Genomic DNA, 19,417 nt, shown 5'->3' with positions numbered 1-19,417 from the left:
TGGTTGAATGCACGCACATACTTTATTTTCATTTAGGCTACCTGTAAAACAATCTCGTTTCTACATACATATTACACATTCTAAATCATAAGACTGTAATTTACTGGTTGTAGAAGAATGCTGGATGTCATGTGTTGAATGTTGAGAAAACTTCCATTGGCATTGACATCAGCACCACCCATTAATTTGAAGACAGCTGATCGTGGGGGGGTGGGGGGTAGCTGACGCTACGGAACTAGGCTAGTTAGTTATCAGTACAGCCGTACACGAAATTAAAGAAATGGGTTTGAGGGCGTTATACCCGATTGAATCAATAAAGAGCAGATTAAATGGGATTGTTAACCATCTAACGTTACACTAACTAGTTTGTGCTTGCAAGCTCCCCTTTTTGTTTAGTTAGCTACCTAGCTAGCTTGGCTAACGGGTAGATAGCTAGTTTAAAGTAAAAGCGTTTTTCGTAAAGCTTTTCAGGGGCCTATTCATCTTGATTATTGTCGTAACTCGTTAACTATCTGAGGACATTACCAGCTATTTTGGAAGGTAAGTAGCTAGCTCGCGAGCTATTATTTTCACGCCCATATAGAACCAACAAGCATCTCATGAGAGCAAACATTAGCTAGTTTAGCCACATTTAATGTTGTCATGTAACATGGGGGTGTGAAAAATGGCTAATGCTAGCTATTAAATTAGCTAGTTATCTGACTAACAGTCAGCAGGTTAGCTTACTCATTTGGTAACGTTAAACTAATTGTAGTTAGCTACAGTTCAATAAAACGTCTCTCATTATATACAATAAATAGCTTCCTGTGGGGTCAACAGCGTAACCACAGACAAAAGGGTTAGCTGTTATCTTTGGTGTAACGTAAACGTTAGCTGCTAACCAGACAACTAACTCGCATTAGCAGTTTCAACATGGCTGTTTTAGCTATTTACCATTATTTTGTGTAACGTTAGCACCAGCTAACTCGCATTATCCTTTTCAACATGGATGTTGTTACAGCCAGTCAATTTAGCCTTGGCATAAATTAGTCATAACAAGCTTATCTAACTAACGTTAGCTAGCCAGGTAAATTTGACTGAAATCTAACAACTAAACTGTACCAAATAGCCGTATATAATGTTAGCTAACTAGTATATTCTTTAATGTTAATCAACAACACTAGCTAGCTACATATTTTAATTTCTCAGTGCATTTTGTTTATCTTGAACATGTATTCTTTTCATCAATGTTATTTTACACAGGTCAGAGTTTGGAAAGTGCACGTGGACTTCCTTCCTGTATGACGATTATTGTTCACTGTAACACTGCTGATCTGCCCCACTCCTCCTAGTTGCCATCCATCTGCAGAGTAGCACCATGATTGACGTCCCCACCCGGATCGTCATGAGACGCCTCCACGAGTGCGCCAAATGATATGATAGTAGCTTCTTGGATTGCATTCTGTGCTAGCAGGAGCCTTGAACAGGTTCTACTGCTCTCTTTGGAGCAGCTACATTCACTAGGGGTTTGGGAAAGCCTCAGGACAACCAGAACCATGGGAAACAGCTGTGTTTGTAGAGAAGACAGTGATGTGGATGATGGATCGGCAACTCGCGGGCAGCTCAGGCGAGTTGATCACACTGCTGCTGATCACCCGGAGGCACGAACCAGTCGGCCCCGGGACCCAGTCAGACCGCCCCGCCGTGGACGGGGACCCCATGAACCTCGCCGGAAGAAACAAAATGTGGACGGGCTGGTGCTGGACACACTTGCTGTGATCAGGACTCTAGTTGACAAGTAAGTGTTTGAAATGTAATTTCCAACTAAGCAAGTGGCCGTGGCATGCATAATAAACTTTGCTTCCCTTCACAAGTGTAGTTGAATATTATGTGTCAGGACTGTAGTATAGTTTGTTCAGATTATGCACTCCCTTTTGTTGGCATTTCAGGCATTAACATGGTCATTAACATGGTCTTGAGGTTTATATTTTTGTTCGGTGAGTGTGTATGTATGTATGTATGCATGCATACACACTACTAGTCAAAAGTTTTAGAACACCCCCATTTTCCCAGTTTTTAGTGAGATTGAAGCCGATCAAGTCCAGGTAATAACCTGAAATGGTACAAAGGTAAGCGGCAAACTGCCAGAGGTTAAAAAAAAAGAAACGGTTTGTTATCAAAAACTGAAAAATAATGTACATTTCAGAGTTTTATTTAAAAAAAGGCCTTTTTCATGGAACAAGTAATGGGTTAACAACTTACAGCTGTTCTGCAGCAATGGAAGTAAATTGAGCCTTGATACTAACAATTCCTACAGGTGTCCCAACTTTTGTTGATTACTTACAAAAACCTTCTGTCTGTATAAAAGCAGTGTTGGAACAGACTGTGTTACTACACCCTCTTAAGCATTATTTGGACATTGTACAGCAGGAAGTAGCATATTGCTATCATAATGGTGAGGAAAAGGCATTAACAAAAGGTGACAGACAGACCATTATAACCCCTAAAAGTGTAGTTATTTTCTTTAGAAAAATTGCAAAGAAAGCCAAGGTGTCAGTGAGTACAGTTTCCTACACCATCAAAATGCATTTGGAAACTCTGACGGGAAGAGGTCTGGCAGACCCAAAGCCACAACAGAATCAGAAGACACGTTTCTGATAGTCAACAGCTTGCGTGATAGGTGGCCCACAGGACAACAGCTTCAAGCACAGCTAAACACTGGTCGAAGTAAGCAAGTCTCAGTTTCAACTGTGAAGAGAAGACTTCGAGCTGCAGGTTTGACAGGTCGAGTGGCAGTAAAAAATTAGAAAAAGAGGCTTGCCTGGGCCATGAAGCACTGCCAGTGGACTACTCAAAATGTTAATTCTTCGGTTCATCACGCAGGGTTTTTGTATGCTGTCGAGTAGGCGAAAGGATGGTTCCTCAGTGTGTGACACCAACTGTCAAACATGGAGGAGGATGTGTGATGGTCTGGGGCTCTTTGGCTGGATCCTGAACCAAAACGGCTACCACAGCATTTTGCAGTGCCATGCCATACCCTCTGGTGTACGCCTAGTTGGTCAGGGGTCCATCCTACAGTAAGATAATGACCCAAAACATACCTCCAGGCTATGTCACAACTACCTTAGAAGAAAAGAACAACACAGTAGGCTTCAAATCATGGAATGGCCAGCACAGTCTCCAGACTTAAACCCCATCGAGCTGGTTTGGGATGAACTGGGCAGAAGGGTGAAAGCAAAGCAACCTACAAGTGCAACACATTTGTGGGAACTTCTAGAACAGTGTTGGGAAGAACTTTCCGAACAATATTTGATTTCCATTGTTGAAAGAATGCCTTGAGTGTGTTCGGCTGTTAAAACTGCAAAAGGTGACTACTTTGAGTAAAAAATGTAGATTACATTTTGTTAAACAAAACTAATACATAATTTTTTGGTCCCCAATTGTTTATTTTTTCTATGATTTAATTTCAGAGTACATTAAGAAATTAAAATGTGAATTTCAATAAAAACTGGACAAATTGAGATGTTAACTTTTGACCGTGTGTGTGTATGTATATATTATACACACAGTACCAGTCAAAAGTTTGGACACACCTACTCATTCAACGGTTTTTCTTTATTTTTACATTTGTAGAATAATAGTGAAACTATTAAATAACACATATGGAAATCATGTAGTAACCAAAAAAGTGTTAAACAAATCAAAATATATTTTATATTTGAGATTCTTTAAAGTAGCCACTCTTTTCCTTGACAGCTTTGCACACTCTTGGCATTCTCTCAACCAGCTTCATGAGGTAGTCACCTGGAATGCATTTAAATTAAAAGTTAATTTGTGGAATTTCTTTTCCTAATGTGTTTGAGCCAATCAGTTGTGTTGTGACAAGGTAAGGGTGGTATACAGAAGATAGCTCTATTTGGTAAAAAACCAAGTCCATATAATGGCAAAAACAGCTCACATAAGCAAAGAGAAATGACAACAAGCGCTTTGATGAAACTGGCTTTCATGAGGACTGACACAGGAAGAGAAGACCCAAAGTTACCTCAACTGCAGAGGATAAGTTCAGTAGAGTTACCAGCCTCAGAAATTGCAGCCCAAATAAATCCTTCAGAGTTCATACTAACAGACACATCTCACCATCAACTGTTCAGAGGAGACTGCATGAATAAGGCCTTCATGGTCGAATTGCTGCAAAGAAACCACTACTAAAGGACACCAATAATAAGAAGAGACTTGCTTGGGCCAAGAAACACGAGCAATGGACATTAGACCGGTGGAAATCTGTCCTTTGGTCTGATGAGTCCAAATTTGAGATTTTTGGTTCCAACCGACGTGTCTGTGAGACTCAGTAGGTGAGCGGGCGATCTCCGCATGTGTGGTTCCCACCGTGAAGCATGTAGGAGGAGGTGTGATGGTGTGGGGGTGCTTTGTGACACTGTCTGTGATTTATTTAGAATTCAAGGCACACTTAACTGGCATGGCTACCACAGCATTCTGCAGCGATACGCCATCTCATCTGGTTCGTGCTTAGTCCCACTATCATTTGTTTTTCAGCAGGACAATGACCCAACACACCACCAGGCTGTGTAAGGGCTATTTGATCAAGAAGGAGAGTGATGGAGTGCTGCATCAGATAACCTGGCCTCCACAATCACCCAACCTCAACCCAATTGAGATGGTTTGGGATGAGTTGGACCGCAGAGTGAAGGAAAAACAGCCAACAAGTGCTCAGCATATGTGGGAACTACTTCAAGACTGTTGGAAAAGTATTCCTCATAAAGCTGGATGAGAGAATGCCAAGAGTGCAAAGCTGTCATCAAGGCAAAGGGTGGATACTTTGAAGAATCTCAAATCAAATATATTTTGATTTGTTTAAAACCTTTTTGTTTTTTGGTTACCACATGATTCCATATGTGTTATATCATAGTTTTGACGTCTTCACTATTATTCTACAATGTAGAAAATAGTCAAATAAAGAAAAACCCTTGAATGAGTAGGTGTAAACTTTTGAATAGTACTGTATATTCCAGACTAATTATTTTTGTGATTTGTGTGTATTGTTGTCTTACTGCACTGTTGGAGCTAGAAACATAAGGATTGCATCTGTGATAACAGCAGAAAAATATGTGTATGCAACCAATAAGATTGGATTTGAAGACAGATTCTCCTCTTGGGTTATCCAGGAGGGGTTCCCCAGGGATCAGTATTACTGCTGTTAGTGGTCAGATTTACAGGCAGGGTGAGGGAGGCCGATGGGCCAGTCTCGCTCGCAGACAAAACGACAACAGTCGCACGCACATCCATCACACTGCTCCACTCTCTCTGCCTCCGAATTGTCATCTGAATTTTGTAACTGCTTAGACCAGACGTAACCAATGATTGAACTTCATTGTCACAAGATTCTCTGTTCACCATCACATTTTGTTTTTTTGTCAGTGACCAAGAGCCTCCCTACTCCATGATCACGCTGCATGAGATGGCAGAAACGGGTAAGACAGATGTACTTATGATTGCTTATGAGAACAGTAAGAGGAACTCTGTCCTCTGATGCTTTATCTCCTCTGTGTCAAATTAAATACTTAGTGAGGCCTCTTGTCAGCTGTAACCTACGGATATCGATGACTAGTGGATCTTAAGGTTGTTCAAGGCTCTTCTAGCCGACATAATGATGCTAATGCTGGCTACCCAGTCAGTCTCTGTCCTCAGGCCATAATGTGCCTTTCTGCCTGCCTATTAGTCAATCTCATCTGATCCTTCAGCTAGAATGTGTTCATTCTACATTAATGAGCCTTTTATTTTTGATTTAACCTTTATTTAACTATGCAAGTCAGTTAAGAACAAATTCTTATTTATAATGACGGCCTACCAAAAGGCAAAAGGCCAGCTGTGGGGACGGGGACTGTGATTAAAAATAAATCAAATAAGTAAAATAAATCACACATCACGACAAGACAGACAACACTACATAAAGAGAGACCGAAGAGCCTTGTTTGTAACCTTTTACTATTCCCCGTTAAAGCTATTCATTTTGAGAACAAGATCCATGCTTCCAGAGCATTATGCTAGTGAGTGGCAGGTCTGAGCCTTTCTTTGGCTGGTATCTAAGAGGTGGATTTAGCACAGCCTAACTGGGTCTTAACTACTGTATCCTGCCCTCCAGCATGTCTCCTCCCCTCTCATTGCCACAACTGTGCTGTTTACTTTATACGTGCATCTCTTCCTTTGATGGTTGAGAGAGTTGTAGGTTTGGGGCAGGGCAGTCAGGTGTTGACTCTCCGCTATGGAAAGGGAAGAATGGAGTTATTCCTGGGCCTTATCAGGGATAGGAGTGGGGTAGCTGGTGGTGGGATATAAAGGGTCACTAGTATTTTATTCACCACCGCATTTCAGCTTTTCTTATGTTCATCAATGATGTTGTGGATATCTGTAAAAGACATCAATCTGCCTTATGTGCTGCTGTTGCCACAGAGGGAAGTACACAGTGGGTTGCATAGTCTGATCACAGGGAAAGGTTAGAAATGAGTCAATTCTTTTGAATTGAGGATTGGCAGGAGGAAGAGAAACCCCAAAATTCCTCACTTTCAACAGAATTCAACCGTAAATGAGTTTCGGTTTCTGGCCAGTTGAGTGATGATGCACAAGAAAGCCCCCAAGCAGACATGTTTCAACAACCTCAATGACCGCATATCTGCATCAAGTGTGACAACTAACTACAAAGAGCAATGGGGCTGTTAATTACCAGTTTTGCTCTCCGCTGCTAACCTCCACTCCCTCCCCTGTCCCATCCCCTATGCTACCTAAGATGACGGCTGGTTGGAGGTGGTCCAGTCTCTGATCCGGGTGATACCACTGGACGACCCATTGGGACCAGCTGTGATCACCCTGCTGCTTGACGAGTGCCCATTGCCCACAAAAGTAAGTACTAGTTACCATCTGGGTCTCTAGTTCCCACTTGGGCCTGATAAAATCTGCGTTCTGGAGAACGTGGACAAAATCCAGACATTTTCAAAAGGAATTCAAAAATGTATTGAAATGTAGGAAATCAATTAAATGTATTCAAGTTATTAAAAAATGCATTCATTTGCCCACGATTTTCACAAGACAAATACATCAGTCATTTGTATTTTCCCTAAAACGTTCCTTGTATTTTTTACCCCCTTTTTCTCCCCAATTTCGTGATATCCAATTATGATCTTGTTTCATCACTGCAACTCCCCAATGGGATTGGGAGAGGCGAAGGTCGAGTCATGACTCATCAAACCGCGCTTCTTAACACCCGCTCGCTTAAACCAGAAGCCAGCCACACCAACGTCTCGGAGGAAACACTTGAGGTGGGCCTGCAGGCGCCCAGCCCGCCACAAGAAGTCGCTAGAGCGTAATGAGCCAGGTAGAGCCCCCTCCCCCGGCCTAACCCAGACGACAGTGGGCCAATTGTGCGCCGCCCTATGGGACTCCCAGTCACGGACGGTTGTGACACAGCCTGGGATCGAACCCGGGTCTGTAGTGCTTTAGACCGCTGCCCCACTCGGGAGGCCTCCCTAAAACTTTCTGAAGAGGCAACGGCGGACTTATCATTAGGCAGACGAGGCAATTGCCTTAGGCCTCACATCATCAAGGGGCCGCATAAGCTGGGCATAAAAAATGTAATAATAATTTATCCGCTTGATGCCCACCAAGCTCTGCTCGAGGTATAATAAATGCAAAAAAAAAATCCCCATGTTAAGCTAGAGATGTTTTTTTTTGCATGGGCTGCGTCTCTATCCACCGCATCAGCCGATGTCGGTCTTCCGGAATCCGCGGTGGAAGGTGGCAGTGCTACAGCACTGTTTGTCAGACCTGGAGATGTCTCAAAAATAAATATGTCTTCTCATGGAAAAACCAAACGGTTTGGCCTACAAATTAATATTACCCCTCTATTGAAAGATGAGACTCCCACGAACACTATGGTGTACTCCATTCTGTTCTACACACACACACACACACACACACACACACACAAGTGTCACAGGGACTCTGGAGGTAACCTGGTACCGGGACAAAAAATTTATGGAATTTATAGTCAAAGGTATACAGGTAATTCCACAGTTAATTTTTTTTTTTAATCCTGAGCTTTCTTTTATCTCTTAGATATAGGACATACACTTCAAAACAGACTTCCTTTTTTATAAAAAACATTTACCATCTGTTTTTCCGTGTATGAATCTGTTATTCCGTGTGTCTATAGGCTAATAGCAGTAAGCCCAAACTCAATGTTTCTTCATGTTTCCTTTATACAGGGGTCCTAAAATTCCAAATCAAATACCTAAATTTCCTTGGTATGACCATCTTAAAAAAATTGCATATGTTAGTTTAGTAGTAATCTCATGTCGGCAATGCCATAACTAAAAATCATGTTGCTGTCACGCCTCTCTTGGAGGTCTGGAGGATTTTGTATTGTAAAAATGGTTTGAATGGTTCGCTGACTGCAAGCGGCAAGATTTTGATTGGATGTTACATTTCAAGAACCCTTCCCCCACATGCCTGTTGCTACATGATATGTTCATCGCTGTTTTCAGATCGGGAAGGAGTGGTTCTGTATGCTAGTTTGCAATATTGCATTCTGTTATGAGGTGTCCTCTTTACACAATCGACATGCATCAACCTATTTTGATTGGGTTTTAATTAACGATTTCCTGACCATCCTTACCATAGACTGTAAAAATAATCATCACACACTGTTGCACCTAAGACACTAATCTAGTGAGCACTATTGGAGCACCACCTGCTTTCTGGCCAAGAAGAGTATGGCAATGAATCCGATACATGTTCTACATATACTTAGTGTACAAAACATTAGGAACACCTTCCTAATAATGCTTTGCACCCCCTTTTGCCCTCATAACAGCCTTAATTCATTGCGTCATGTACTCTACAAGTTGTCAAGTGACTCCAATGCTTCCCACAGTTGTCTGATGTTGGCTGGATGTCCTTTGGGTGGTGGACTATTATTGATAAACACGGGAAACTGTTGAGTGTGAAAAACCCTGCACTGTTCCAGTTCTTGACACACTCAAACCGGTGTGCCTGGCACCTACTACCATACCCCGTTCTACAGTGCCTTGCAAAAGTATTCATCCCCCTTGGCATTTTACCTATTTTGTTGCATTACAACCTGGCATTTAAATTGATATTTATTTGGATTTCATGTAATGGACGTACACAAAATAGTCCAAATTGGTGAAGTGAAATGAAAAAAATAACTTGTTTTAAAGAGAAAAGTGGTGCGTGCATATGTATTCAACCCCTTTGCTATGAGCTCCCCTAAATAAGATCTGGTGCAACCAATCACCTTCAGAAGTCACATAATTAGTTAGATTGCACACAGGTGGACTTTTTTTAAGGGTCACATGATCTCAGTATATATACACCTGTTCTGAAAGGCCCCAGAGTCTGCAACACCACCAAGCAAGCAGCACCATGAAGGCCAAGGAGCTCTCCAAACAGGTCAGGGACAAAGTTGTGGAGAAGTACAGATCAGGGTTGGGTTATAAAAAAAATATCTGATACTTTGAACATCCCACGGAGCAGCATTAAATCATTATTTAAAAAATCAAAAGAATATGGCACCATAACAAACCTGCCAAGAGAGGGCCGCCCACCAAAACTCACAGACCAGGCAAGGAGGGCATTAATCAGAGAGGCAACAAAGAGACCAAAGATAACCCTGAAGGAGCTGCAAAGCTCCACAGCGGAGATTGGATTATCTGTCCATAGGACCACTTTAAGCCATACACTCCACAGAGCTGGGCTTTACGGAAGAGTGGCCAGACAAAAGCCATTGCTTAAAGAACAAAAATAAGCAAAGACGTTTGGGGTTCGCCAAAGGCATGTGGGAGACTCCCCAAACATATGGAAGATGGTACTCTGGTCAGATGAGACTAAATTAAGCTTTTTGGCCATCAAGGAAAACGCTATGTCTGGCGCAAACCCAACACCGACTCCTAACTCCCCCGAGAACACCATCCCCACAGTGAAGCATGGTGGTGGCAGCATCATGTTGGTGGGATGTTTTTCATCGGCAGGGCCTGGGAAACTGGTCAGAATTGAAGGAATGATGGATGGCGCTAAATACAGGGAAATTCTTGAGGGAAACCTGTTTGTCTTCCAGAGATTTGAGACTGGGACAGAGGTTCGCCTTCCAGCAGGACAATGACCCTAACAATACTGCTAAAGCAACACTCGAGTGGTTTAAGGGGAAACATTTAAATGTCTTGGAATGGCCTAGTCAAACCCAGACCTCAATCCAATTGAGAATCTGTGGTATGATTGCAGTACACCAGTGAAACCCATTCAACTTGAAGGAGCTGGGGCAGTTTTGCTTTGAAGAATGGGCAAAAATCCCAGACATACTCCGAGACTTGCAGCTGTAATTGCTGCATAAGGTGGCTCTACGAAATATTGACTTTGGGGGGGTGAATAGTTATGCTCGCTCAAGTTTTTCGTCTTTCTTTGTTTCACAATAAAAAATATTTAGCATCTTCAAAGTGGTAGGCATGTTGTGTAAATCAAATGATACAAACCCCCCAAGAAATCCATTTTATTTCCAGGTTGTTAGGCAACAAAATAGGAAAAATGCCAAGGGAGGTGAATACTTTTGCAAGCCACTGTAAATCACTTAAATCTTCTGTCTTGCCCATTCACCCTCTGAATGGCTGACATGCACAATCCATGTCTCAAGGCTTAAAAGTCCTTCTTTAACCTTTCTCCCCTTCATCTACACTGATTTGAAGTGGATTTAGCAGGTGACATCAATAAGGGATCATAGCTTTCACCTGGTCAGTCTATGTCATGGAAAGAGCAGTGTTTTGTAATGTTTTGTACCCTCAGTGTATATTAAGACAGAGGGGTGCTGTTTCGCTCGCTCGGGTACTTTCTCCAGTGAGAGTTTTTGCTAGAAAGTTAATGAGTGCACTGTTCAGATGCTGAAATTTATTTTGGATAAATGTGCAAACGTAACCTACTTTTTGAAGTGATTTGTTTTGACAATCCGATGAAAACATGACTGGTTGTGTTCATGGCACATTTTAAAAGGGTAATACATTTTTACAGTTAAAGTACGTCTTTACTATTAAATTTAGGAGAGGGGGGGGGGGGGCACTGCATTCACATGAGCGCTACAGAAACATCGCTAACAAACGACGGTCTCTGGCTGGTGCGCAGTTGGATTAAATTCTATATATATTATATTTTTTCCAGACCTCTAAAGAGGTCTCCGGATGTGGTATAATCATTGTTGTGGACTTAGAACATACTATTTAGTTTTTCTATAAACTAAGTGTGATTTTGAGCGAAAACCTGAAAAAAATGGGGAAAACGGATACCTTGAAAAACAAAGCAGAACGGAATTTGGGAAAAACTAAATGGAATTCTGGGTTTTTTAAACAGATTTTATAGGGCCCTACCTGTAATGTCGCTACGATCCATCTTCCTTGCCTTATGCCTACACAGTACTCTTAATTCAAAGCGCAAATTCTCAAAGCATGATTGTCCACTCCTACGCACTCCTTGAGAGCAGCTGATCACAACACGCCAATCTTATTGTCAAGTACAGGGTTTTTCTGCTGGAGGCCAACTTTTAGTGTATTTCTCTGCTTTGAGTCAGCACTGTACTTTTGTCTCTTAAAGATTCATCTTTTGAAAAAGAAAAACCCACAGTCTTGGCTCAGAATTTTTACTCTCTATTGAGAGGGATTCAGTGTTTTTGTTTATCTAGTCAGTGTAGCCTGTTGCTTTACCTGTTTTATTCCATATAGGCTTACAGAGAAAGTGGGTATTAAGTAGATTTGAACATTGCCGATCTAAAGGTTTTTCTGTGTTGCACTTTCATAACAGTGCTTGTTTCCCTTACTTTGTTAGGACGCTCTACAGAAGCTGTCCGGGATGCTGAGCCTGAGTTCCACTGTGGCCCACCAGGATGCTGTCATCCCTTCCAAGCACCGCAACACTACAGCTGTACTGGGCTGCCTGGCTGAGAAACTGGCTGGTCAGTGTGGATGCAACCTGATCTCCCTCATTCTCTTACACACACACCAACTCACAGAATATACCGCGTGAATATGTATGAAAATGCTCTCTAATGCTCCAGGTTATTTGACCCGAGCTGCTCAACCAGTTTTTAGCATATCAAGTGGTCAGTGTGAACTGAAAGCGCTGATCCAGCAGGTTTGAGTTGGTCTGTCATGACATGGCCAAAGTGCTCTGCCTTTGCTCTGACAGCTCTGCTGAGCCTGCAGCACTGGGCTGTGGAGGGTGGTCAGGGTGAAATGATTCAGTCTGTCTGACATACCCAACAGGGGTTGCCTCTACTAATCAATGTAGGGGCGGCAGGTAGCCTATTGGTTAGAGCGTTGGGCCAGTAACCGAAAGGTTGCTAGATCGAATCCCTGAGCTGAAAAGGTAAAAATCTGTCGTTCTGCCCCTGAACAAGGCAGTTTAAAATATATATATATGTATATTTCACCTTTATTTAATCAGGTAGGCCAGTTGAGAACAAGTTTTCATTTTCAACTGTGACCTGGCCAAGATCAAGCAACGCAGTGCGACAAAAACAACACAGAGTTGTTAACCCACAACACAGTTAACCCACTGTTCCTAGGCCATCATTGTAAATAAGAATTTGTTCTTAACTGACTTGCCTAGTTAAATAAAAAATGTCTGTTTGTTTACAACCCAAACTGTGAACTGCACCTTTTCTTTCTCTGGAAGATCTGAGGTAACCTTGGTGCAATCCTGTGCTTTTACTGTGGCCCTGAGCATTGTTTCTCCTCCTAACGCCCACTCCACATGTCTCATCTCTCAGGTCCAGCGAGCATTGGACTCCTGAGCCCTGGAACCCTGGAGTACCTGCTGGAGAGCGTGGTGAGAGAACACACAGATCTAGAATATCATAAATTCTGTTACAAGCTGTCAATAGTCATGTACTTGGGTTGCATGTCGTTTTTCTGTAGAATGAGGATGAGACCTTGTCTAATTTATGTCAATCTCTGTTCCCAGAGTTCTGAGGCACATCCTACTGTTATGCTCTTTGCCCTCATAGCCTTGGAGAAGTTCTCACAGACCAGTAAGTTTGTCCCCAACTCCTGTACATTGGCCATGAAACGGACAACTAACTGTCATATTTCACTGTTGCAGGTGAGAACAAGCTAACAGTGTCCGAGTCGTGTATAGGTGACCGGCTGGGGATTCTGGAATCGTGGGCTGACCACACAGACTACCTGAAGCGCCAGGTCGGCTTCTGTTCCCAATGGAGCCTGGATAACCTCTGTGAGTAGTAGACTACATCATGTTAGTGAGGACAGTTCTCATCCACATTTCCCCACACAACAGATTTCCCCACAGTGCTCTTGGCTTTAGCAGCAGTCCATTGTTCCTTGTGTGAAGAGGCTTTAAGCTCCTTGCAGGGTGTGATGTGCCTTCAGAATATGCACTTAGCAGCACAGTTGAGATTGGTTGAGGAGGTGTGTGTGTGTGTGAGAGACTGACTTATACCATTCCCTCTCCTCAGTCCTGAAAGATGGTCGTCAGTTCACCTATGAGAAGGTGAACCTGAGCAACATCAATGCCATGCTGAACAGCAACGACGTCAGCGAGTATCTTAAGATCTCTCCTAGTGGACTCGAGGTGAGGGGTGTCTATGTAGAAGGGCCGGGACAAAACCAGCATCTCGATCTCATTAGTATCGTGGCAAGGAAACAAAACACGAAGCGGATGTAACTTCTTTAGGAAAACTTTCCTGATGTTGGAAACAAACATTATGCTGTCATCCAGAGTCACATTTATTTATTTTCCAAGTTATAGCACAATATTTTACATACAGCAGGTTTTTAAAGGACCAAAGAGTTTGTTCTGCTTCGGGTTTTCATTTTTGCCATGGAAAGAATATTGTGATCCTGGTATTGTCCCAGCCTTACTATCTAACAAGCCTAACAGAGCAGTGGTCTTGCAGTGACTAGAATGATCCAAACTCAACTTTCTGTAGGGGCACTGTGTTGCACACATAAGGAATTATTATACTATATGTTCCAGTCATGGGAAAGGCCAGCATTACACTGTAGTCAGTTTATTATGTAGCCAGTTTATTAGGTACACCCATCTAGTACCAGGTCAGACCCCCCCCCTTTGCCTCCAGAACAGCCTAAATTCTTTGGGGCATGGATTCTTCAAGGTGTCGCTTTCTAGCATTGCTCGATTGGTATCAAGGGAACTAACGTGTGCCAGGAAAACATTACCCACACCATCGCCACCAGCCTGTACCTTTGACACCAGGCAGGATGGGGCCATGGACTCATGCTGCTTACTCCAAATCCTAGCTCTGCTATCAGCATGACGCAACAGGAACCGGGATTCATCGCAATGTTTTTCACTCCTCAATTGTCCAGTGTTGGTGATCATGTGCCGACTGGAGCTGCTTCTTCTTGCTTTTAGCTAATAGGAGTGGAACCTGGTGTGGTCGATGCTGCAATAGCCCATCCGTGACAAGGACCAACGAGTTGTGCGTTCACGAGATGCCGTTCTGCATACCACTGTTGTACTGTGCTGTTATTTGCCTGTTTGTGTCCCGTCTGTTAGCTTGCACGATTCTTGCCATTCTTTCGACCGCTCTCATCAACGAGCTGTTTTTGCCCACAGAACTGCCGCTGACTGGATGTTATTTGTTTGTTGCACCATTATCGGTAAACCATAGACGCTGTTGTGTGTGTGTGTGAAAAGGCCAGAAGGCCGGCCGTTTCTGAGATGCTGGATCCGGCGCGCCAGGAACTGACAATCATACCACGTCACGCTCAAAGTCGCGTAGGTCACTCGTTTTGCCCATTCTAACGTTCAATCGAACAGTAACTGAATGCCTCATTGCCTGTCTGCCTGCTTTATATAGCAAGCCACGGCCACGTGACTCACTGTCTATAGGAGCTATCCATTTTCGTCAACGGGGGGGGCGTGTACCTAATCAACTTTTTTCAGTCGTGGCCAAAAGTTTTGAGAATGACACAAATATTAATTTCCACAAAGTTTGCTGCTTCAGTGTCTTTAGATATTTTTGTCAGATGTTACTATGGAATACTGAAATATAATTACAAGCATTTCATAAGTGTCAAAGGCTTTTATTGACAATTACATGAAGTTGATGCAAAGAGTCAATATTTGCAGTGTTGACCCTTCTTTTTCAAGACCTCTGCAATCCGCCCTGGCATGCTGTCAATTAACTTCTGGGCCACATCCTGACTGATGGCAGCCCATTCTTGCATAATAATTCTTGCATAATCAATGCTTGGAGTTAGTCAGAATTTGTGGGTTTTTGTTTGTCCACCCGCCTCTTGAGGATGGACCACAAGTTCTCAATGGGATTAAGGTCTGGGGAGTTTCCTGGCCATGGACCCGAAATATCGATGTTTTGTTCCCCAAGCCACTTAGTTATCACTTTTGCCTTATGGCAAGGTGCTCCATCATGCTGGAAAAGGCATTGTTCGTCACCAAACTGTTCCTGGATGGTTGGGAGAAGTTGCTCTCGGAGGATGTGTTGGTATTATTCTTTATTCATGGCTGTGTTCTTAGGCAAAATTGTGAGTGAGCCCACTCCCTTGGCTGAGAAGCAACCCCACACATGAATGCTTTACTGTTGGCATGACACAGGACTGATGGTAGCGCTCACCTTGTCTTCTCCGGACAAGCATTTTTCCGGATGCCCCAAACAATCGGAAAGGAGATTCATCAGAGAAAATGACTTTACCCCAGTCCTCAGCAGTCCAATCCCTGTACCTTTTGCAGAATATCAGTCTGTCGCTGATGTTTTTCCTGGAGAGAAGTGGCTTCTTTGCTGCCCTTCTTGACACCAGGCCATCCTCCAAAAGTCTTCGCCTCACTGTGCGTGCAGATGCACTCACACCTGCCTGCTGCCATTCCTGAGCAAGCTCTGTACTGGTGGTGCCCCGATCCCGCTGCTGAATCAACTTTAGGAGACAGTCCTGGCGCTTGCTGGACTTTCTTGGGCGCCCTGAAGCCTTCTTCACAACAATTGTACCGCTCTCCTTGAAGATCTTGATGATCCGATAAATCGTTGATTTAGGTGTAATCTTACTGGCAGCAATATCCTTTCCTGTGAAGCCCTTTTTGTGCAAAGCAATGATGACAGCACGTGTTTCCTTGCAGGTAACCATGGTTGACAGAGGAAGATCAATGATTCCAAGCACCACCCTCCTTTTGAAGCTTCCAGTCTGTTATTCGAACTCAATCAGCATGACAGAGTGATCTCCAGCCTTGTCCTCGTCAACACTCACACCCGTGTTAACGAGAGAATCACTGACATGTCAGCTGGTCCTTTTGTGACAGGGCTGAAATGCAGTGGAAATGTTTTTGGGGGATTCAGTTCATTTGCATGGCAAATAGGGACTTTGCAATTAATTACAATTCATCTGATCACTCTTCATAACATTCTGGAGTATATGCAAATTGCCATCATACAAACTGAGGCAGCAGACTTTGTGAAAATTAATATTTGTGTCATTCTCAAAACTTTTGGCCACAACTGTACACTGACGGGTATAATACTTGTGTTCCATAGAGATAACAGATCTGCCCTTTTCTCCCCTCCCAAGGCGCGCTGCGACGCGTCCTCCTTCGAGAGTGTCCGCTGTACCTTCTGTGTGGACTCAGGCGTGTGGTACTATGAGGTCACTGTGGTCACCTCAGGGGTCATGCAGATTGGCTGGGCCACCAAGGATAGCAAGTTCCTCAACCATGTAAGTGTTCACATTCTTTACTGATACACACAGCAAGCAGTGTTTATTCATGCTAGACTGAATGCCATAATGTGTGTGTTTCAGGAGGGCTATGGGATAGGAGATGATGAATATTCATGTGCATATGATGGCTGCAGGCAGCTAATCTGGTACAATGCTCGCAGTAAGCCACACTCCCACCCCTGCTGGAAAGAGGGTAAGTTCTACCCGAACTCCATACAGGATTCATGTAGCTCAGAGAGGCAGGCTGTAATGGGAGATGACTGTTGGGACCTCAGCTTACACACATTTGTTACTGAGCTACTGGCCCTTACAAGCCTATGCTTAAGCTTTACACTCTTGTTGATCTGTAGGAGATGTCATCGGTTTCCTACTGGACCTCGGTAAGAAGCAGATGCTTTTCTACCTGAATGGACATGAACTCCCCCCAGAGAAGCAGGTGTTCTCCTCAGCAACGTGAGTATACACACCCTACTCCTGCTCGCTCCCTTCTATGGACATAATCCACCCCACACAAGTATTCACATGCTGTACATTTCAGTAACTCACTGCCACATCCAATGTCCTCCCTATTCTTCCACTTACCTTAGTCTCTCTACTTCATCTCTTTCTCAGGTCTGGCTTCTTTGCAGCAGCAAGTTTCATGTCCTACCAACAATGTGAGTTTAACTTTGGGGCGAAGCCCTTCCGCCACCCCCCATCTGTTAAATTCAGCACCTTCAATGACTTTGCCTCGCTGGCGTCTGATGAGAAGATTATCCTTCCCAGGTAAGTCTGAGGTAATGGAGCCTTGAGGGAAATGGTTAGGCTCTAAATGATCACTCTGGTTGAACAACTGCACATTACAACTGCACATTATGTGAACTCCTATGTAGCTTTTCATGGCTCTGCTTGTGTGTTTCCCTCAGACACCGGCGCCTGGCCCTGCTGAAGCAGGTGAGCATCAGAGACAACTGCTGCACCCTCTGCTGTGACCAGATGGCCGATACGGAGCTGAGACCCTGCGGACACAGGTACAACTTCCCTCTCTTTTTCACCACTTGTACCTATCTAGCCATTTGCCTATGTGTTACAGCTCCTTACATGGCCTCTGTGTGTTTGTCTGTCTCCTTAGTGGGATGTGTATGGAGTGTGCCTTACAGTTGGAGACATGCCCGCTGTGTCGCCAGGACATTCAGACACGTGTCAGACTCATCTCACACGTGTCTTGACACATCACCTCCAAACCAGGACATGAATACTCCTCCCCAACCCTCCCCTCCTCCAATCCCAACCAATAGGACAATGGGGCTGTGCTAGGATTTGTGATCGGACCCTGGGCCTAATTTGAGGAGGGAGTGCTGGTGGGACCTGACGAAGACCCCCAGGAGAGAGACTATGTAGGGAGAATAGAACAAGGAGGGGTAACCTTTTCTTCATCTGCACTCCATGGAGCGTTCTCTCTGTGAGGATGGGCCCCATACCAGTCTGAGAGCAAGAAAGTGCTGGGAGAGTGAGAGGGCAGGAAGGCAATTTTGAGATATTAGCAGGCAGCAGCATTTCCAGAATTGCCTCATCAATCTTAATGTCATAAACTCACACAGTATCTGCACATGGATCTGCCTAATGTTCCCTCAGGATCTGGTCAATGTGTCCTGTGTATCTCTGCTCAAACGTTTTAAATGTATCTGTGATTCTCTTGTTTTCTGAATTAACGTAAAGGCACAACAACAAAAAGACTATGTTAACTCCCTGCTCAAACATACAATACCAACTGAGCACAGATTTGTCTATTACTCTCCATCTCTCGCTCTCTCCTTTACTTGAAGCATTTCTGAGTTGATTGAATAATCATTCTGTTATAAATTAGATTGCAAAATTAACAAAAGAACTCTGATTCAAAAAGTATCATATTTGTGTAAGTGCAATTAAAACTAAATTAAGTTGATTGAAATTAAGTTATCGAAATCACAGCTAATTGGGATAGTTTTGATTCCCAGGATAGCCTGAAGTGGTTGTGGAAAATCATTCAGAATCAGAGGATGTTGTCAGAAGATATCACACATCTCTGTTAGTATGAATGACTACATTTGGTCACAGTGCAAATTTGGAGGGCCAATTGTCTCCATTCCAGAAAATGAGTCATGGAAGAACTTATGAAAAATTGAAAGTGCAATTGTATCTTAACGTCTTAATGGAGTAGCCCCAGGGGTCCCAAAGATGTGATTTACTGATTGATCATTGTTTTCTGAATTGTGATATTTGTAATAATAAATGTATTCAAGTAACTGTCCAGTGTTTCCAGATTTCTATGAAATATGAACTATAATTAAAAACAATGAGTGAACATTTTTTGGAAGGAAAACTATTTAAGTAATGATCTTAAAAAGCAGTTTTTTTTGGGAGTACCCCAACAACAGAATGTGTGGATGTAAACCGGTCATTAAAACTATTCATGGGAGCTCATCCCCACAGCAAGCGTTTCTGAAACAGTCTGTGTTTTTTCTCCAATGTATTCTTTGACTACAAATACGATTATAGGATGAGTCAACATTATTTGGGAATATGAACTTTTAAAAGTGAGATTTTCACTGGACAGTTACTGTAATCTTATGTTGTTGCTTGTCAAAGATGCCATTATTATTGACATGATTTAGCCATGGGCTACATTCACAACTAAACCCATC

At 43.1% G+C, this 19,417-nt stretch overlaps 1 protein-coding gene across 2 annotated transcripts; it reads left to right on the top strand.

Annotated features, from left to right (window-relative positions):
* The first annotated feature begins 181 nt into the window (after positions 1 to 181).
* LOC139539858 (RING finger and SPRY domain-containing protein 1-like) lies at positions 182 to 19,023 on the top strand. Of its 2 annotated transcripts, none has more exons than XM_071343204.1 (15): positions 182 to 540; positions 1,332 to 1,777; positions 5,416 to 5,468; positions 6,782 to 6,894; positions 11,875 to 12,001; positions 12,818 to 12,876; positions 13,012 to 13,078; positions 13,150 to 13,281; positions 13,523 to 13,638; positions 16,608 to 16,751; positions 16,836 to 16,947; positions 17,105 to 17,207; positions 17,367 to 17,519; positions 17,660 to 17,764; positions 17,866 to 19,023. In XM_071343204.1, the coding sequence occupies exons 2-15, from the start codon at positions 1,416 to 1,418 to the stop codon at positions 17,960 to 17,962; spliced, it is 1,743 nt and encodes a 580-aa protein (XP_071199305.1). In that variant the 5' UTR covers positions 182 to 540; positions 1,332 to 1,415; the 3' UTR covers positions 17,963 to 19,023. The 2 variants fall into 2 exon arrangements, with proteins under 2 accessions (XP_071199305.1, XP_071199304.1); XM_071343203.1 differs by having other exon boundaries at positions 1,243 to 1,777.
* Positions 19,024 to 19,417: the final 394 nt, after the last annotated feature.

Source organism: Salvelinus alpinus, chromosome 15 (assembly GCF_045679555.1).
Source record: "Salvelinus alpinus chromosome 15, SLU_Salpinus.1, whole genome shotgun sequence".
NCBI classification, from domain to species: domain Eukaryota; kingdom Metazoa; phylum Chordata; class Actinopteri; order Salmoniformes; family Salmonidae; genus Salvelinus; species Salvelinus alpinus.
Note: the sequence above shows the minus strand (reverse complement) of the source record. Positions and strands in the feature narration are given on the sequence as shown.